Genomic DNA, 20,655 nt, shown 5'->3' on the forward strand with positions numbered 1-20,655 from the left:
CAAATGTTGCAGTCACTTCAGGGACCTTATGGTGCCAACTGGGACCCAAGTCCTCATGGATGGGCACTAATATAGTGGATATTTGGATGCCCTTGTACAGATTGTTCATCATTCCTCCTCTTCTTTAGACAATATGGAATAACATTGGGGGTCTAAAGTGCACAATAGGTCACACATGATCTTCACAACATTTTGGGTAATCCTATGTGTAATAAGTAATGACCTCAAAGCTGGGCACTGTTTGTGTCTATTTTTGGGTGTTTCTTATAATGTCCTGAAAATGGGAAAGTTGGGAGGTGTACAGCAAGCCACGTGCCATAGGCTCCATGTAGGTATCTGTCATAATAAGATCAAACCAGAAAGTTCATTTGACAAAACAGAAAGTTTTCCCCAAAGTAGAACATATCGACTCCCTGCATCCCTATATCTGCCGCCAGACATAACTTTGTATGTGACCCCAGAAAAGCCAAATCTTCCCCGTCCATATATTTTGGCCACATACTCAATCAGCTCCCGGGATGGTAGATTGATGTAAATTCTCATAACCAGATGCACATTTTTTCGGAATATTTTACTGTATTTTTAAACATTTTACTTGAAAGATGCAGAAACAGAGATCAAAACTAGATACAGTTCAGGGTTAAACCAATGGTTAATGGGTACTAGGCTAACAAGGCCGACATTCAATCCAGGCATTCCCGAAAAAGTATTATAAGTGCCTCCTGATCGCTTTTCTATCGACATATGTGGAGATGAAGAGTTAAAGGGAACCTGTCACATCAGCATGTTATAGAGCAGAAGGAGCAGAGAAGACTGTACATAGTGTCCTATCTGCAGGCAGCATGTTATAGAGCAGGAGGAGCTGAGCAGACTGTACATAGTGTCCTATCTGCAGGCAGCATGTTATAGAGCAGGAGGAGCTGAGCAGACTGTACATAGTGTCCTATCTGCAGGCAGCATGTTATAGAGCAGGAGGAGCAGAGCAGATTGTACTTAGTGTTCTATCCGTAGGCAGCATGTTATAGAGCAGGAGGAGTAGAGCAGATTGCACATAGTGTCCTATCTGCAGGCAGCATGTTATAGAGCAGGGGGAGCTGAGCAGATTGTACTTAGTGTCCTATCTGTAGGCAGCATGTTATAGAGCAGGAGGAGTAGAGCAGATTACACATAGTGTCCTATCTGCAGGCAGCATGTTATAGAGCAGGAGGAGCTGAGCAGATTGTACTTAGTCTCCTATCTGCAGGCAGCATGTTATAGAGCTGGAGGAGCCGAGCAGATTGTACATAGTGTCCTATCTGCAGGCAGCATGTTATAGCGAAGGATTTGCTAAGCAGATTGTAAATAGCGTCCTATCTGCAGGCAGAATATTATAGAGCAGGAGTAGCTGAGCAGATTGTACAGTCTCCTATCTGCAGGCAGCATGTTATAGAGCAGGAGGAGCTGAGCAGATTCTACATAGTGTCCTATCTGCAGGCAGCATATTATAGAACAGGAGTGGCTGAGCAGATTGTACATATTGTCCTATCTGCAGGCAGCATGTTATGGAGCAGGAGGTTTTGGGTGGAAAGATTGAGTATAACTTATATTTTAGTAATTTCAACATCTACTCTTCTTATGCTTTAGAGTCCAGTGGGTGGTCTTACTCAATAATTGACAGTCACTTTGTAGTAACTCCATTGGACGCCTAGTAAATATTTTCCCATATAAATATATATGTGCTACTACACCTCTTTAAAATATATATCCACTACATTGCTCCACTACTCCTGCTCTATAACATTCTTCCTGCAGATAAGACTGTGTGTACCATGTGACAGGTTCCCTTAGAAACTTACCTCTCACTTCAACAAACTTTGCAGAAATGAGTAGACCAGTGCTAAACACAGGTTATTAATTTTCTCTCTGCAGGATCTGTTATTTCATGTCCTCTCCGAGGTGGAGGAGGAGACCTAGCTGCTGTGACTCACACCTCCCCGCTCCCCTCACAGGGGGTGTGGTTAGCCATTTAGGGAGCGGGGTTTAATGAGTCATCGGCTCAGTGAGGTGTGCCGGCTCACATCGTTCACGTGAATGAGCCGGCTCTTCGTACCGGCTCGTTCGCGGATGACCCATCACTAACCTCAGTTAGCTTCTGTATTTTCTAAGTTGTATTCACTTGTTCTTCTGATTTATGTAAAGTTTGTTGAAGAAAAATTAGTGATTATTTCATGACACAAAGGGCAGAGGTGCACGGATACCCCTCCCCTGCCCTTCAGGTCCTTAGGCACCTGCCTTATTAGACCGGCTGTGTCTCGAGACATCTATGAACCTATGTATATTGCAAATAAATACAGAACGGTGGTTCTCCTGGGAACCTACAGCATAGAACAAGGTTAGGATCTGGAACTGGTACCACACATGGTCAAATCAATGGAGAGTATTAACATATAAAAGGCACCCGTTGGCCCCCACATAGTGCTCTACAGTATCGATAAATTCTCTTTTTGCTACAAGAATGTTTTTGTCCTCTGTACATGTCCGACGTGCGAATCCCTTCCATAGAATCTTCGGAAAAAAAAAAATAAAAGTCTCAGAAGTCCCACGCTTCCCAAGCCACCGTCTTCACTTGGCCCACCCCGTGCTCGCTTCTCCGTTGATATAGGCAAAGCCGGGAAAATGCTGCATGTGCTCATAGTCAGAGTTACGTCTGGTGGCCAGTGATGCGTACATGTCAGGAGAGCCGCCGTATCTGCTAGAGTGCATGGTTGGACTGGAGTAACAGGAGTTGCTTGAGGCTACGTCTTGCCATCGGGGAGTCACTTGGCTCGGATGGAGTCTCGGCGTACTGGACATGAGGCACTGCTCCATCCGCGTCTGGCTGTTGAATGGGTACTGCAAGAATGAAGACAGAAAAATAATGTATACATGGGGCATCAAGATTGGCATCACATTGGCATGTGACCTTCACCGTACACTCAATCAAGATACCATACACTTGATGGACCTTGATCACCTTGAACATTCTTACATATATTCGGCTTCGCCTACTTAACATCATATTGTAAATTGGGAACCAAATGATCTTGTTTTTGAAACTATTTTAAGGACATTACCTAGGCCAGTGGTGGCGAACCTATGGCACGTGTGCCAGAGGTGGCACTCAGAGTGAGTGCTCTCTGTGTACACTCAAGCTCAGCACAGAGTTCACCAGACAGGACTCAAAGAATCTAACTGCTATTCCACTCAAGTCGATATTCACTAATCTCAGTGCTTGGCACCTTAGTAGCCAAGCATGCATGAGATACATCCTGGATTATAGGATCCATAACTTTGGATCCCTGGCACCTAGAATCTCTTGGAACCTTGGGACTGAAAGAAAAGCGAGAAGGTGTGGAGAAGACCGGGTTATCTTTGAAGGTCCTCCTGCTGGCCCCACGAGTCTTCCTGTACTGCGGGACCCTGGAGAGAAGCTACAGTGATAGTCTGGATTTGCTCTCCTGCTTTCAATTGTATCGGTTTCCTCAGGAGGCAGGTATGATTGAAAGTTATGGGAGAACAGTTCAACAAATAAATTACTACTTTTACTGGCACTCTGTGATAAATGAGTGGGTTTTGGTTGTAGTCTGGGCACTCGGTCTCTAAAAGGTTTGCCATCACTGACCTAGGCCATAAGATGCAAACCAATGGTCAAAAGCCATCAATAGGTGGTTTGGCGACCAACACTTTGATAGGCATCTCATGAGCTTTCATTTTGGTCGGAAATTTGAGGTCATTAGGTGTCTCTGGTTTGGGACTTTCCAGAAATATTCTGGATCTATAAGAATTTTCAATCACAAGTTCATAAAGAAAGAATTTAACTTAACCGGTGCCCATGTTATGGTCTTATTGTGTGGAGACCTTAAGTTAGCAACCATGACATGTGGCCATTAATCAGTAAAATAATTTTAGAATTTCAGTGCCCAGTATGATAGTTGACCGGGACTTTGTTTTTGGGAACTTTAAGAATTTTTGACCTTAAGGTCCTGAAGAAAAAGACTTTGACCAAAGTGGTGGCCAGGTCTTATTGCCGAAAGACCTAATCTTTGTAGATACAGTGTGCAACCGCGTGGGAATGAAAAAATAAAAAGAATACGGCAAAATAATAACCATTGCCCAGTTTTCTAGTTCACCCTGGACCCTAGTCAGTAGACCACCACTTTACTCAGATTTCTCCTAGTCGTGATCCTATAGTTGGGACAATTGGGGATCAAGGCGGGTTCTAGTGGTTGATCTTTAAATTATCACCTATGTAAAGCCTGGGTAATGGATGCTTGAAATTTGAATGCTCAATAAGTAGGGTACTAACCCCCCTCCTTCGCTTCTGGTCTATTGGCTAATCAACCATCATATTGAAAAGGATGGTGTTACGTCGAATGTCTCTCTAGGCAACAATCAAAGTTGGGTTGAAACCCTAAATATAGATCTGTACCCAGATGTCAATCTCCAATTCTCTCTGAATTTTTGAGTTTGTCCTTTATGGGATTATCCATGGAGCAGAATATTTTTCCTTAGGTCCAATTCTCAAGTAAGTGCTCATTTTACCAGTGTAAATAGTGTAAATGTAGTGTAGTGTTGGACTGGGGATCTTTGGACCAGCCAGATAAAATTTTAGTAGGGGCCCAGCATTCATTGTTTCCTTGGGCCCACCGAAGGATCCTCAGGTTGTCTCATCGGCCAATCCAACCCTGTAACAAATCATTTGAAGCATGGATTCATTTTGACCAATCCCATAAGGGACAGTGGTCCTAACTTTTTTTCCCTAACTACTCAGCTCCCACTGGTTGTTCCTTTCATGGATTAGGCCTTAAGCACTTCTGTGTGCTTCACCCAACTCGGGCAAAGCACACGGTTGGGTGGAGAAGCAGATTGACCCTTCTCCATAGGAAGCAGAGCGACCGCAACACAAATTTGGCCAAAAATAGGACCTGCTCTGTACCTTGTCGGTTTGGTCATAGTGCGTTGAGACACCGTGACCAGGTGCAATAGACATCTACTTGGGCATGATTTGGCGCAATTTCATGGTTTTCTGGGATAGGATAGAACTTAGCAGGCGGTATGACGCAAAACACTGCTGTATGTATGGGCCATCAAGAGTGGACCAACCAGGTCCATCCGTAATGGTGAACGGTTGATCATCAGGATCCTAGGTGTCACATCCACCACCGATTTCTTATCGATAGGTCATTGATAGATTTTACCTTGAAGACCTCTTTAAAGGAAATCTACCACCAAGATCAAGGATTGTAAACCAAGCACACTGACATACTGGTGTATGCCCCCTGTGTCAGCATCTGCTCTTCTTTAAGATTCCTATGTACTTGTTTTTTTAAAAAAAAGGCTTTTTAATTATGCAAATGACACTGAGGGGCTCCAGGCTTCATTAACTCCTATGGAGCTCGGAGCCACTCTGGCTCATTTGCATAGTTTTAAAAGCCTTTATGTGTTAAAACCAGGGGATAAAAAGCTAAACAAAGAGCAAATTCTACACGAGGGGGCGCAACCCAGTATGTCATTGTGCTTGGTTTACAATCCTTCATCCTGCTGGTAGAGTCCTTTAATTAATAATACCTCACTATTTATTACAGTTGCTAAAATGAATGAATTAAAAATATAAAAAAAATATAAAAATAAAGTTCAAAATTTTGATATATTATTTATACATTGTATAAATATTTCAGGGTTTTGCTTATTACGCCCCAGATCCGAATGACTTTGACCGTTGTGAATATGTCACTTGTCTTCCTCCTCATCCACAAGTCGGAGGATTGTGACAGATAGAGATGTTTTATTTTTCCAGCTTTCTCGGGCGCAGCTGTGAATGTCAGAAGTTTAAAAGAACAAAAAAAAAAAAATTCTTCTAAAAATAACACAGACTGTAAGTAACTTGTGTACGCGGTATAATAAATGCTATTATGACGGGAAGATGGAAAGTTTTGTCGTCTCGGGTCGGATAATTGAAAATGACTCATGACTTTACTTTTCCTCTGGGGTTAGTGAAGAGACCATTGAAGAGCGTGTTTTAGGCCGGTGTCGCTGGCTTGTGTCTGACCAGCGCTCTATTCAGTCGTGCCATCTGCACAGATGGTGGCACGCTGCTGCCTCGGTCACCTTTCACACTGAGCATCCGGTTTCATGAAGAATATTTGGGCTCTGTGTCCCCAGTCATCTTTGTTGATGATGAAGGCGATGCTTGTGCTATCCTTGACAGGAAATTACCATTTTTTTTGGTGCGACAAGCTCTAACCTAGCAAAGAGTGTTAACCCCTCACTGGAAGGGGAAACGGAGGGGCAAATGTCAATGGGGTCAAAAAGTTCATTAAGGGGAATGTAAAACGAAAAAATTGTTAAAAGATAAATCCTGGAGTACACACGATGGGCTGATGTCTCCTGATTTGTGCAGCTCACTTTTCAGCTTTGCTGTGCAGAGTGGGGCATGATTAGTAGAGTCATCTCCATGTCATTAGAAGGTGGTAGAATTAAAGGAGTCATATAGGTTCATTAATATTTTCACTACCAGTGTATAAATAATGAAGAACTAATAGATATGCTAGTTTTCAACTCTGGTTTAGTGCAGCACCTCTCCTCACCTACCTTTGTTGGTAGCGGGTATGAAATTAATTCCGCTATAACCCTAACCCTATTTGGAGGCACCAAACTGTACTGATGCTAAGCACCAACCTAAGTATTCTTCAAAATTTTTACACCACCTGTAAAATTTACCACCTTCTAATGACAACAAGATGACTCTACAGATTGTGTCCCGTTCTACACAGCAAAGCTTGGGCTAAATTATTTTTTTAACTAGAATAAACCTTATGCACCCAACTTTTTGGGTGCATAAGAAGCTTTATTGAACTACTAATTGCCTTAGACAAGGCAGTAACACTTGATCAAGTGTTTGGGGAGATAGTTGTACTCAGAGGTGTAATTTAAAGCTGATGGTTGTTATGTAATGCTTCATTTATAGTAATGTTCTTCTTAAATGGGAAAAAAGATTCCTAATGAAATCCCTAATCCTCCTGACCCAGGTGCCACTTACGACCCCTGTTGTACTCTCTTACATTAGCCTGTAGCAGTCATAATCGTGGCAACACGAGATTAATCTCAGCTTTCATATAATATCCATCGATGATTGGGTACCCACCTGCGAGGGGCTTCTGTGATACGCTGTGTAATGGAGAGGTGTGGTGATCCCAGATTCATGCGGTAAAGACGTATACTGTGATGCAATGGGACTCTGATTGCTGTACGTCCCATAGTTATAACTCCCTGTGTATCTGGAATAAAAAAAAAATCATAAAAAGTTAGTTGTATTGAATTTTTTTTACAAAACAAATTTGCAAATTGTATTTTGTTCTTTAATAAATTTTCCCATTCTGCTTACCCATGCTCTTCTCGGTGCGGATAGACGGGTATTCTGTGTGTGACGGATGCGGGCATGTGTGGGCTTCTCATACAGGGTAACTGCTGGGTATTCTCTCCGGGTCCATTGGCAGCTGTGGTGACAGTATAGGTCAGTGACCATGTGTAAGACTGCATTGGACCTGTAAGAATTATGGTAACACATCATAAATTTTAACCATATGTTGTGTCTTCTCTTAGAATCTGATGTAATGACTAAGCGGGGGCAGGACCACCTACTAGAAAAAAGCTTCAGAATGCTTCCCCTGTCGAATGGACTCTTATTTATGTATTTGTCCACAAGGTGAGTGACCATTTGTATTATTGTATGATGAGTTTCAACCATACAGTGTCTTCTCCTACTATCTGGCGTAATAACTAAGCGGGGGAGGGACCAACTCCAGGACATGAGTTTCAGACTGTGCCTGTTGTCTAATAAACGCTTATTCTTGTATTTGCACAAAGTGACCATGTGTATGACAGCATTGTGAGAATTATGATCATGAATTTAAACATATATTGTGTCTTCTCATAGAATCTGATGTAATGACTAAGCAGGGGCGGAACTAATTACTAGACACAAGTTTCAGAATGCTTCCCTTGTTAATCAGACTTGTATTTGCCCACAAAGTCAGTGACCATTTATATGACTGCATTGCACATATGAATTTTAACCATATGGTGTCTTCTCCTAGAATCTGATGTAATGATTAAGCAGGGGCGGGACCAACTCCAAGACATGAGTTTCAGAATGTGTCCCTCGTCAAATAAACTCTTATTCATGTATTTGCTCAAAAGGTCAGTGACCATGTGTATGACGGCACTGCACTTGCGAGAATTATGGTAACACATCACCATATGGTGTGTCTTCATCTAGAGTCAGTTGTATTGACTATGCGGGGGCAGAACCAAACTTATGAGTTTCAAAATGTTCCCATAGTTGAATAGACTCTTATTCGTGTAATTCCCTGCAAGATCAGTGACCATGTCTATGACTGCATTGTTCCTGTGAGAATTATGGTAACACATGATACATTTTAACCATGGAATGTCTTCTCCTAGAAATCTGATGTAATGACTCTGCGGGGGTGGGACCAACTCAAAAACAGGAGTTTGTGAATGTTCCACTTGTTGAATAGACTTATTCTTGTAATTGCCCATGTCACCTTTGCATAAATCTGGGGGCACTTATATGACTGAGGGTCTAGTCAAGTCTATGGGGAAAATGTTCTATTACATGGGGGCCATAAAGATGATTGACCATCAATTTAAAAAAAAAAAAAACATCTGTCAGAGAGACATCAATATACCAAACACAATCATGATGTATAGATCTGTGAGGGTAGGTCCTTTAGGTAGGATATTTCCACTTCAAAACCGCCCCTGCGGATCTACGTCAAAAAGTGTTGACCATTAGGGGATGGGTTTGTAGAAAATTTCGAGGCAGAAAACTGTCTCAAAATTTGCTACCGCTACAGGCCTATACTATACAGTTTTTAATTATTTTTATTTTAAGGTTTATACATTTTCTACTTATTTAATGCATTTATGGAAAAAATAAATAAATTATTTTTTATCCAATTATTTTGTATTACTCCAGCATTGTGTAGATTTGGCTTTGTTGTAGCAGGTCATGGTTGAGTATGGACAGTATGGAGGGAAGACTATTGTTGTGGGTCCCCCCCCCCCCCCCCCCTCCTTACAGGAAGGATTTGCAGTGCAGACCACCCAGCTTGATAGCTCATTAGTATTTACTTATGTAAATGAATTGGCTAAAAAATGTCAAATGTGTCAAACAATGGAGGCAATAAGAGGTATCATTAGCATTCCTTTAAAGACTTATGTATATACGGCCAACCAGAACAGTCAGTGACACCGGCGTGCATGACGGCTTCCTAATAAAAACTAGTACTGGGGGGTCCCAATGATGATCACTATCTAATCACAGCTGAATAAACCCAAAGTCTCCAGCACTGTATGCTATGAAGTTCACAAAAAGATCAAAAACATCCAAAAATTTTTTATTTTTTTTTAAAGTTCTATTTTTGATGGACAATAATTGAAATAATTATAACGGAACATATTTCACTCCCCGTGTTTTAAGCTTTGTTTCCGTTTAAAGAGCTATATGAGGGCTTGTTTTCTGCTCAACCAATTGTACTTCATAGTGCCGGTATTTTTATATTCCATGCCGTTTACTGGGAAGCTGGAAAAAAAATTCCAAATTGCGTTGAAATTGTAGAAAATAATACATTTGCGCCATATTCTTGTGGACACAGATTTTACTGTGCTCCAAATGACACCTCTGCTTTATTTTCTAGGTCAGGATGATTGCGGGAATAGCCATTTTATATAGGTTTTATTGTGCTTTAGTAGATTAAAAAAAATTAAAACCTTTTAAACAAAAAAATTTTTTCTTCATTTTGCCATATTGTGGCACTAATAACTTTTTCATACTTTGGCGTACGGAGCTGTCTAAGGTGTCATTTTTTGCAGGACTTGCTGACTTTTTTATTGCTATCATTTTGAGTACTGTATGATTTTTTGATCACTTTTATCCAATTTTCTATGTGTTGCAAAACAGCGAAAAAGTGGCGTTTCGGATATTTGGGCGACATTTTTCCATTACAGGTTTCACCATCCGGAATGGCAGTTATTACATGTTGATAGAGCATCACTTTTGGGACGCAGAGATACTTGACATGTTTACAATTTTATTTATTTTTAAATTAGTTCTAGGGTAAGGGAGTGATTAGAATTTTTTTTTCAATTAAATTTTTTTTTTTACTGTTTTTTACTACTTTTTATAGCCTCAAGGGTTTTTTAACCCTGGGGAGTCTGATCACTCCTAACATATAATGCACTACAGTATTGCAGTACAGGCAGTCCCCGGGTTATGTACAAGATAGGGTCCGGAGGTTTGTTCTTAAGTTGAATTTGTATGTAAGTCGAAACTGTATATTTTATAATTGTAGATCCAGACAAAAAAAATTTGGCCCCAGTGACAATTGGAGTTTAAACATTTTTAGCTGTAATCGGACCAAATATTATCAATAAAGCTTCATTACAGACACCTTACAACTGATGATTGCAGTCTGGGACTATAGTAACATCCAGAGAGATTCACCAGAGGTCAGAGGGGTCTGTCTGTAACTATGGGTTGTCTGTAAGTCGGGTGTCCTTAAGAAGGGGACATGGAGAATTTGCTATGAATCTATGACAGTGTGCCTCTGACACACTGTTACATATCCTGCCAAATAACAGGTCCTGGAGTCTCATACAGACTCTAGGCTGCCATGGGAATGGATCATCAGGTCCTTGATGACAAACATATCCCATCTATATCTCAAGAAGATAATTATTATTATAGAAACAAACTACTTTAAACTGTTCATTTATACAGACAACCTTTGTTCATGCCATACCAGTCATATGAATGTCATAGTGGAAGTTCTCACTGGGGTCCTCCCTCTACGAGCAAGATTGGGCAGCCACTAATTGAAAGTTGCTTTGGTTTTATTGAACCCAACTCACTCCTATGTTATTTGGTCCTCCCGTCAACAAAATGACCAGCAAGTTGTGGAACTGCCACTGGAACTGAAGTGTTAAAGGGGTTGTTAGAATAAAGTTTACAAACATGTGGGGGGTGTATTAAAATGATAAACATCCTATAGCTTTTTCTGCACTCCGTTCTCCCACAGCAATGGCTATTACTGGGAGCCTTTGTTTGTATGCAGAGAGCGGCGGTCACTTCAACAATGCGCGTACTTCTGCCATAGCGGAGAGAGGCAAGTATAAGATGTTTATTGTTTTAGGGCAGCACAGTGGCTGAGTGACTAGCACTTCTGCCTTTCAGCGCTGGAGTCCTGGGTTCAAGTCCCACCCAGGTCAACATCTGCAAAAAGTTTGTATGTTGTCTCTGTGTTTGTGTGGGTTTGCTCTGGGTCCTCCGGTTTCCTCCCACACTCCAAAACATACTGGTAGGTTGTTTAGATTGTGAGCCCCATTGGTGACAGGGACCGATTTGGCAAACTCTGTGCAGCACTGCGTAATATGTAGGTGCTATATAAATAAAGAATTCTTATTATTTTAATTCACCCCCCCCCCCCCAGCCATTTGTAAACAGTTTTTTGATCCCAGACAACTCCTTTAAGACCAGATCATCGGAAACTCCAAAATCTGAACCTGTTGGCCTACTTGCATTCATGTCTTTATGAGACAACCCCTTTAAATCACTTGATAAATGACTTGAAGGCCCAATAGAGAGCGCGTAACGTAAACTTAAAAAGTTAAGGTCATCCATTCGCCTTCTGTTCCCGACAGACTTCAATGTACAGTATGGAAGCCTTTCTTTCCTATACAATTTTTTTATACAGATAATTATATTCTGGTTTTATGTTGCTGTTTTTTGATGTTATCCAGAATCCTAGATTTCAAATTTTTGTAATTCTTTCTCGTTTGTTTACTAGAATTCTACAAACTTTTACACGACTTAAATAACTTTTTAACGTCCTTTTCGAAAATCCATTAGAGGTTCTTAAATACAGATCTCCGGGGGGAAAGGTTAAACTTGGTTCTTTCAGGTCAGAGTTTTGTTGTGTGTGTGTGTGTGTTTTTATAATGTTTGCACTGTAGGTCACCACTTCGGGGTCCTTAAACATTTCACTGGAGGGTAAACGTTCCGAGAGTAGCCAAACAAATAGCTCCCCGAGTGTGAGAATGGCTTCAGTGTTTAAGGCCGTAAAGTAAAGGCTCCATTGGAAGCCGCTAAGATAGATGAGCTGAATAGAAGCTGTGCGCATTTGTATCGGGACAACAATGTCCCATCATAAGTTGTAGGCCGGCCATTGACCAGAAAGGCATACATCACAGCTCAATAAACAGCCGACTTTACAATACAGACATCCGTGGAATGTAAAGCAGAAGCCTTTTGCCCAAGGGAAAGTCACAAGACAATAAAGGGAGCCTCAGACTGGGGGAATAGGGGGTTTACATAGTAGATTGTAAAATGTCCAAAAAAAACTTTACTAGAATCTACCTGTTTTTTATTAGGATTTTAGGTTATTTTCGCACAAGTTTTTTTTATATGTATTTTATGTATTGATAAAAAAGCAACTGCCCCGTTGATGGCCGAGTTGATGGATCCCATTGATTTAAAGGGGAACGACTGCATAATGGTCTCTTTGTCACCCACTTCCATTCATTCCGATGGAAAGCTTTTTTTTTTATTATTCCCGAGTCTTAAAATAACAACTGAAGGGTAAAGCTAATAGTTATTGATGACGACGGAGGGTTAACTGGAAGCCCCCCAGTTATAAAATTGGTCTACTCATGCCGCTAGCTTTGCGATTTCTCTTCCTATAAATGTTGTATCACGACTGTCCCCTCTTCGGCCAGTTTTTTAAGGTATCACATGTTTTGGCACGTGTGGGCTGATTCTAGGGTCTTCTGCTTTCCCCAAAAATCTGAAGCACAATCGAGTGTTCAGTTGCCTCACCCGAGTTTCAATTGGAACTATGGTTGTCACAACGGGGTCACATGATCAGAGCTTAATTTTTTTTTGTAACCATAAGTTATCGCATGTTGGTTATAGGGTTGATTGTAGGGTCTTCTGCTACTCTGGCCCTCGAAAATCAGATGTAATGTGAAGCACAACCAAGTGTTCAGTTTCCTCAGCAAATTTACAATTAGGACTAATGGTTGTCATTGTTTTGTAACCATAAGGTCAAAACTTGCACCCTTTGCTTACATTAGTTAAAGCGTCTCAGGATGGCAAGGTAAAATTTGGGACAATGATGGCTGTCATGGACCGAGTCTAGGTCCAAGACCTCAAAAATGATAGATAAATGTTGTCACTGTGGTCTTCTCTATGAAAAACTAGGACAAATTATCAATGTGGAGCATAGTATACAATAAAAATGTCCAATTAGTGTCCTACCTGTGGTCACCACCAGTGAACTACTTTCTGGAGAATGGTTGCTCACGGGGGATATTGCTGAGGGGAGATCAACAGAGGTTGAAGATGTGTTCGGTGAGAAGGGTATTGGAGACGGCGTGGAAATTGCAGGTTCTGCCAGAATAATTTCTTTAATGTCATCTGAGAAAAATTAAAAAAAAACAAAAACTTCAGACCAGGTTGGATTTCAACCCTTTTATCCTGCTATGTCTTTGAGATAAGTGACAAAACATATATGGAGTGTTAAAGAAGTGGAACCCATTTTGTTAATAGGCCCCCAAAGATTTGGTGAATTGGTTACCTCGCGAGGCCACACAACATTACACACGTCAGGTGGTCAAGTGGTAAAAAAATTGGCTAAAAACTAAACAAAATTCTCCTTAACAATTACAAAGCCTGCTAATCATAACCTCCTGTTCCCATCTCTTGAGGACAGTCACCACCAACATAGTCCTTTGGCCACTAGACATTGACCATTACTCAAGTTTGTTTACGAGACCTATTTTATATCTTCTCCTTGGTAGTCCTTGGATCACCAACTTACCGCTGTGAGCTTCTCCTTTCATCGCCCTCATAAGCTCGTTGGCGCGTTCCTGGCAGTGTAACGACTCCAACAAATAAAGGACGTAGTCATCGAACATCAAGTGAATGAGGTGGAAGGAACCTGGTTAAAGGAAGGGGAATCCCAATTTAATCTTTCACGTGTCATCATGTAGATCGAGCTTTGTCTTCTATGTAGAACTGGAGAAGATATTAATCGGAAGGATTCAGAGTAGAGTTCATTGAATGACTAAACATGGCCACACTAATTAGATGGCCATAAATGGAAGAAAGGTCACCCTAAACAATCCGAATGTATATAAAACAGCATAGAATCTGGTGACTTGGGGACACCCCATAAAACCCAATGGGGCTCATTTACTTACCCAGTCCTGTCACGATCCAGCGGCACGTTCACCGGCGAGGATTCGGGTCTTCCGGCGATTCACTAAGGTCGTGCGCCCGATGTCCACCAGGTGTCGCTGCTGCGCCGAGGTTCGCCGGAGTTTACCATCCTATTCCTGGTGCATGTAAGTGCGTGTCAAGCGACACTTTTTTAAAAAAATAGCGCAATTTTTCCAAATCCGTCGGGTTTTCCGACGGCCACACCACCCTTTTTCATTGCATGCAAGCCGTCGCCAATGAGATGCAATCCGATCGCGTGTGCAAAAACCCGGGGCAATTCGGGACAAAACGGTAAAATTCGTAAAACCCGGCGGAAAAACGTGATTCGGACCCTTAGTTAATGTGCCCCAATATGTTGCTCTTGCTTTCTGCAAAATCTGTTGTGGGGGCAGTACACGGTGAACAGTTTGATGGGCACAGTGAAACCCATGGGTTAAGCCAACATTCATCTTGTTCATATGTTTGACCACCTTAATCCAGAGACCTACTATAGCTACAGGAAAGCCAAGGAAGAAATTGTACCTTGGGCCTTGTGCCTATGGAGGACCAAAGACCCCACTGTTGTTTAGGAGGACTCCGACATTCTAAATGAAAAGTGGTGGAGGTGATTCTGTTGGTGGAGTTGGGGCTCTTTTCGTATTTTTTGCATTGAAGTCCAGGAACCTCCAGTTACATCTCTAGATTTCTTCTGGATCCACAACTTTGGTGTTAGACCAACCATTTTGAGATACCCAGATTATTTACTTCTAATTGAGCTAGTAAATGTTAAGTTTTTGAAAGGAACCCATCAGCAGGAATGTGACAGCTTCCAACAGCCTCTGCAATTATTACTTAAAAAATGCCTTCGTCAGCATTCTGAATTGTTTCAGTACTCTATAAAAGTATATTACACATTACCTGACTGTGTCCAGCGAATCACAGGAAGAAGGGCAGCTCCAACAGACGGAGTCCCAGTCTCCTCGATTCTGGTGACATCTCCAGCTGACGTAGATAGGAGGAATGAGCAGTGGAAAGGCGGGGGTGGAGATGAGTGAAGAGGTGGGGAGGACGGATTAAAGATTCGGGGACAGACCTATTGGAAGTGCCCTCCCCCACATGATTCGCTGAACAGTGCTGGCAGAAAGCCAGGGAATGTATAATATAAACTCATCATTGCAGAGACTATTGGAACCTGTCATCAGCTAAAAACGAAATCCCTGGTGATAGGTTCCCTTCAGGTAAAAAGTTATATTTCGCCAACTTTTTTTTCCCAAAAACATACCAAAACTGGGCGCGCTGTGTAACGTCATGTCCCGGATGACTCTTGTGCCGAAACAGGACCAGATTAAAAGGAACTGCTGTGCCACCCTCTTTAATGAGCCCGGTTTCATAGATGCTACCTAAAAGTTAAAGAAATTATTGAATTAATTTACCAACTCGCCAGAATACTGTGCACTTTTTTTTCACAATATTTTGGTTGCTAATAGATTAAAAAAATTGATTTAAAGCAACTTGAGTGAAATTATTATGGAATTTTGCTTCTGCAACTCCTATGCAGATCTCCATGGTAACAGACAACAAACAAGTCCTGTGTAGTCAGGCTCCTTTCCAGGAGTTTTTTTTTTTCTTTTTCAGCATTTCTGGGGATTCATAGATAAAGACGGAGAGAGATCAGTCTAGGATTTGGGTAATTAATCAAGTAATGGGAAGAAGTGTCTTCTGTACAGTTTGATTGACAGGGCAGAGCAGGGTTCAGAGCAGTCACACAGCAGAAATTTGGGGATTTTTTTGTTTTTGGTGGTTGTGTTCGTAAATGTGTGGTTGTGATTTCATACATAGACCTACCTTCACAACACATCGGTCCACCATGGAATCCAACCAATCGATGTACGCTTCTATGGGAGACTGTTCTTCCAATAGATGGTCAAACTCTTGATACACTGCAGAGCCAAAGATTTATAGTCAAATGTATGGTCATACCCTTAGTACCTTGACCCCATGAATAAATAGGACCTCCCACTGAAGGTGATTTATATCCCCAGCTAATCATCCAATATACTCCTGACAAATATGATGTTGAGTCAAGGAAAGAGGCTTATAGGGTTTGCTGCCGCCATCTTATTGAAGGTGCTGCTGCCTGAGGCGAGAGGCTCAACTTGCCTCATGGATCGTGCACCCATGATACTACCTTGGCTTCAATAATAGTCTGAGACGCGCACCCTGCTCTGGATTGTATTATCTAAGTTGTGTTGGGAGTGTCTTAGACAACTTATTGAATAGTTTGAGATACTGGTTGCCATTTTACAGAAAAAATTAAAGGTTTTTTTTTAAAAAAACGATATGGTGCAGCGTGCAGGTAAAATTTACATTTTGATCAGTGTCCCTTTAAGGGTTTTCCATGAATATTTAACCCTTACTGCAGGCTTGTATCTCTTACACTGAATGATGAGTTTTCGGTGTTCGTCCCTGGAATCCTCTATCGTGTACAGACTTTGTTTGGTAATGCTATTAAGGTCAACGTTCCTCCAGTCTTCCAGCATCTGAAACGTGATATCGGCGCTGTGTATGACTGTCCGCGAGGCCTGAAAATCAAGAAAGCACACAAAAGGGGGTGTAAATAGTGTCACGTAGAGAATAATAATAATAATTCTTTATTTATATAGCGCATACAGATACCGCAGCGCTGCACAGAGCTTGTCACATCAGTCCTTGTCCCCAATGGGGCTCACAATCTAATCAACCTACCAGTATGTTTTTGGAACATGGGAGGACCCGGAGGAAACCCACACGAACACGGAGAGAACATACAAACTCTTTGCAAATGTTGACCCTGGGACTTGAACCCAGGTCCCCAGCGCTGCAAGGCTGTAATGCTAACCATTAAGCCACCAAGCTGCCCATATGTGAGTACCATCATGTAGAAGCCGTATATGATTCACAATGAAGACCCTGCGTCACATAATCAAGTGATTCATGTCATGTAATGCTTCTTTTTACCCTGAGGAGGCGCTGCAGGAAAATTGAACACTTAATGGAGAGTTTACCCACAGATTAGAGCTGTACACAGGGGTCTCCACAGAGAGACAGCTCAATTTTCTTCTAGATAACAACCCTGTAACTTAGAACCAAGAGTCCTCCATAATGTCTGCAGTTATGGCTTTACCTACAGCTGGATAATACAGTCTCCCCTACTTAAGGACACCCGACTTACAGAAGACCCCTAGTTACAGACGAACCCCTTCACCCACTGTGACCTCTGGTGAAGCTCTCTGGATGTTACTATGGTCCCAGGCTACAATGATCAGCTGTAAGGTGTCTGTAATGAAGCTTTATTGATAATCCTTGGTCCCATTACAGAAAAAAATGTTGAAACTCCAATTGTCACTGGGACAAAAAATTTTTTGTCTGGAACCACAATTATAAAATATACAGTTTCGACTTACATACAACATTCAACTTAAGAACAAACCTATGGAAACTATCTTGTACGTAACCCGGGGACTGCCTGTATACAGAGCAATGACAGATAAATTCTTACTTGACAAAGATGGTTCAATGACGTCTGTCGCCGGAGAATCTGGGAAAATCTTTTTGACACTGCAGACAGAAAGACAGACAAAAATCTTTAATAATGACTGAGGTAATGCTAGTTCAGAGTGTCCAGAGAAATGATATAAGACGTGGTAAGAATAGGGAGCTAAAAATATTATTTTATTTCCATTTGCTATTTGCCTTAAAAGTATCTATTATCTGTGTGTCTATGTCAATCATATCTGCTTCTTTGAAACTTCTCTTTATTGACTTTCTCATAAATATAACAGTACAACAGTAATGTGTATTTACATTGCCAAAACAGTACAAATATATCATATGTATTAGTAATAAACATTCTCTACCAATATCCCTCCTTCATATCTATCTATATATCTCATAACTCTCATATCCTATCTCATATCTATCTATCTATCTCATATCTATCTATCTATCTATCTATCTATCTATCTATCTATCTCATATCTATCTATCTCATATCTATCTATCTCATATCTATCTCATATCTATTTCATATCTATCTCATATCTATCTATCTATCTATCTATCTATCTCATATCTATCTGTCTATCTATCTATCTATCTCATATCTATCTATCTATCTCATATCTATCTGTCTATCTATCTCCTATCTATCCATCTCCTATCTATCCATCTCCTATCTATCCATCTCCTATCTATCCATCTCCTATCTATCCATCTCCTATCTATCTCATATCTATCTATCTCATATCTATCTATCTCATATCTATCTATCTCATATCTATCTATCTCATATCTATCTATCTCATATCTATCTATCTCATATCTATCTATCTCATATCCATCTATCTATCTCATATCTATCTATCTATCTATCTATCTATCTATCTATCTATCTCATATCTATCTATCTATCTATCTATCTATCTCATATCTAATTATCTATCTATCTATCTATCTATCTATCTATCTATCTATCTATCTCATATTTCTCTCATGAACAATCTATATATTCCATGAACAATCAAGGGGTTGCACAGAGCATGCATGTCTCCATACTGAGAGAGGGGAATAACCTCTACATATTATAATAGAAGGCTTGAAAATGTTGGCATTGAACACCTGGTCCTTCTATGTCCTGACATCACCTGTAGGGGGAGAGTCTGCGCTCCCCTATGTAAATGAGCGAGTCCTGGTCCAGTTACAAATTGTTTCCTCTGCCCTTTACAAAGCTGAATACTAAAACCGTACAGTCCAAATGGAGAAGGCTGCACCTTTACCAGTTCCCTAATCAATAACAAACCCAATTATTATGTATAAAGGATTTTGGTTCTTCTCCCAGGTACATCTCCCCCCTCCTCCTCCCCGCTCTTATTATTGATCGCCGGCTAATCCCTTTTCTTAATTACTGGATGATGCAGAACAGTTTCCCTTAATGGAGAAAGCGTCTGAGCTTAGAAATGAGAGAGGATTTATGTGGAGGTGATGGCGTCCATCCACGGCGGGGTCCTGGGGCACAGTCATAGAGGGCGGACCACCCGCTGAGACCCAGTCATCTGATAAGGCTTGTCTGTATGACGCTTTTATGCCTCACTATAGATTTAGAGCCTTTATAGCATTGTATTATCAAAGCCGCTGAATGGAAGGCGCCATAATGAAGGACACAACAGGTACAGTCATAAAAGCCCGTGAAAAATATTAATTAAGCCGCCCCGTTAACGATATTAGAAGATTATAAAAACGTAGAATTTGACTGGCTTATACATCTATATTAGCGAGAACGTTGCATTGACAGGTTCCTCTATTATTCATCCTGGTAATAGACATAGACACTTTGGGGCACATTTACTTACCCGGTCCTGAAGCGATCCCCGATCCGGACGGTCCGACGAAGATGAAGTCCGGCACGATTCACCAAGATCATGCGCCCGAGATCTTGCATGTGTCGCTTCCCTGCTGAGATCCGTCGGAGTTCACCTTCTTCTTCCCGGTGTATGTGAGTTGCAACACAATTTGCGATTTTAAATCCTACGCGTTGTCCAAATCCGTCGGAACGTCAGCCGATTTGCCACGTGAAAGCCGGCGCCGGTGCGCCAAAATACGATAGTGTGCGCTAAAAACCCCTGTTAAATGCGGCACAACAGGGAAATCACCGGGAAACTCAGCCGAAAATGCGCTCCGCCTACCCTTAGTAAATGAGCCCCTTTGTAATTACTAAAGGACATATCCTGATGACAAGCTAAAGAGTTAACACCAAGTTGATTCATGTATTTATCCAGGAGGAATAACAGAGCAAAATCAACTTATGTCAGGAGAGACAGCAGGTCCTTTTTAAAGGGATATTGTATGATTCCTCCTCAACAACATGTATGAAGTGAGGAAATGTTTCATACTGTGCATGTTGACTTTTTACGGAGATACACAAAAATTTGCACATACAAAAAAATTTTAAGGACCACCTCTATTATATCTAATTCTTTACACGTGAATAGGTGCTGCTTCTCTGATTCCAACACAGTTGGAATTTTGTTTGTAGCCCTTACCGTTCCCGAGCAATCAATGCCGTTAATTCCAGCACCTGATACACTGCTTAAGCTTTATACTGTCAAGTGGGTGGTCCAGGGCTGCACCAGACAGCGTGGTACCACCTATCTGACTGTAGAACATATTGGGTGCCGAAAGTTAGATCAGCGATTGCTCGGGAACGGTGTGGGCTAGAGGAAAAATTCCAACTGCGTTGGAATCTGCAAAACGACGCCTATTACCTGGTCATCTTCAACTTGAGACCAACATCTAATAAACTGGACAGTTTAATTATCTGG

At 41.3% G+C, this 20,655-nt stretch overlaps 1 protein-coding gene and 1 long non-coding RNA gene across 3 annotated transcripts in view; one reads left to right on the top strand and one right to left on the bottom strand.

Annotated features, from left to right (window-relative positions):
- Positions 1-20,655, top strand: part of LOC140126236 (uncharacterized) — a 60,926-nt gene that overhangs the window by 5,862 nt on the left and 34,409 nt on the right. The window contains exon 2 of the long non-coding RNA XR_011854787.1: positions 7,621-7,723. This is a non-coding gene — a long non-coding RNA (uncharacterized lncRNA). The remainder of the gene's footprint in view (positions 1-7,620; positions 7,724-20,655) is intronic.
- RFX4 (regulatory factor X4) overlaps positions 557-20,655 on the bottom strand; it is a 53,737-nt gene continuing 33,638 nt past the window's right edge. Inside the window, exons 10-18 of one of the 2 annotated variants that reach the window (XM_072145450.1) lie at positions 17,838-17,896; positions 16,737-16,881; positions 16,141-16,239; positions 15,582-15,695; positions 13,920-14,039; positions 13,358-13,516; positions 7,403-7,514; positions 7,163-7,295; positions 557-2,871 (exon numbers count right to left, since the gene is read on the bottom strand). In XM_072145450.1, the coding sequence (XP_072001551.1) occupies positions 2,602-2,871; positions 7,163-7,295; positions 7,403-7,514; positions 13,358-13,516; positions 13,920-14,039; positions 15,582-15,695; positions 16,141-16,239; positions 16,737-16,881; positions 17,838-17,896 (1,211 nt within the window). In that variant the 3' untranslated portion in view covers positions 557-2,601. Of the gene's footprint in view, positions 2,872-7,162; positions 7,296-7,402; positions 7,563-13,357; positions 13,517-13,919; positions 14,040-15,581; positions 15,696-16,140; positions 16,240-16,736; positions 16,882-17,837; positions 17,897-20,655 lie in introns of both variants that reach the window. The other variant, XM_072145449.1, reaches the window with a different exon arrangement.

This window comes from Engystomops pustulosus, chromosome 4 (assembly GCF_040894005.1).
Source record: "Engystomops pustulosus chromosome 4, aEngPut4.maternal, whole genome shotgun sequence".
Classification (NCBI taxonomy): domain Eukaryota; kingdom Metazoa; phylum Chordata; class Amphibia; order Anura; family Leptodactylidae; genus Engystomops; species Engystomops pustulosus.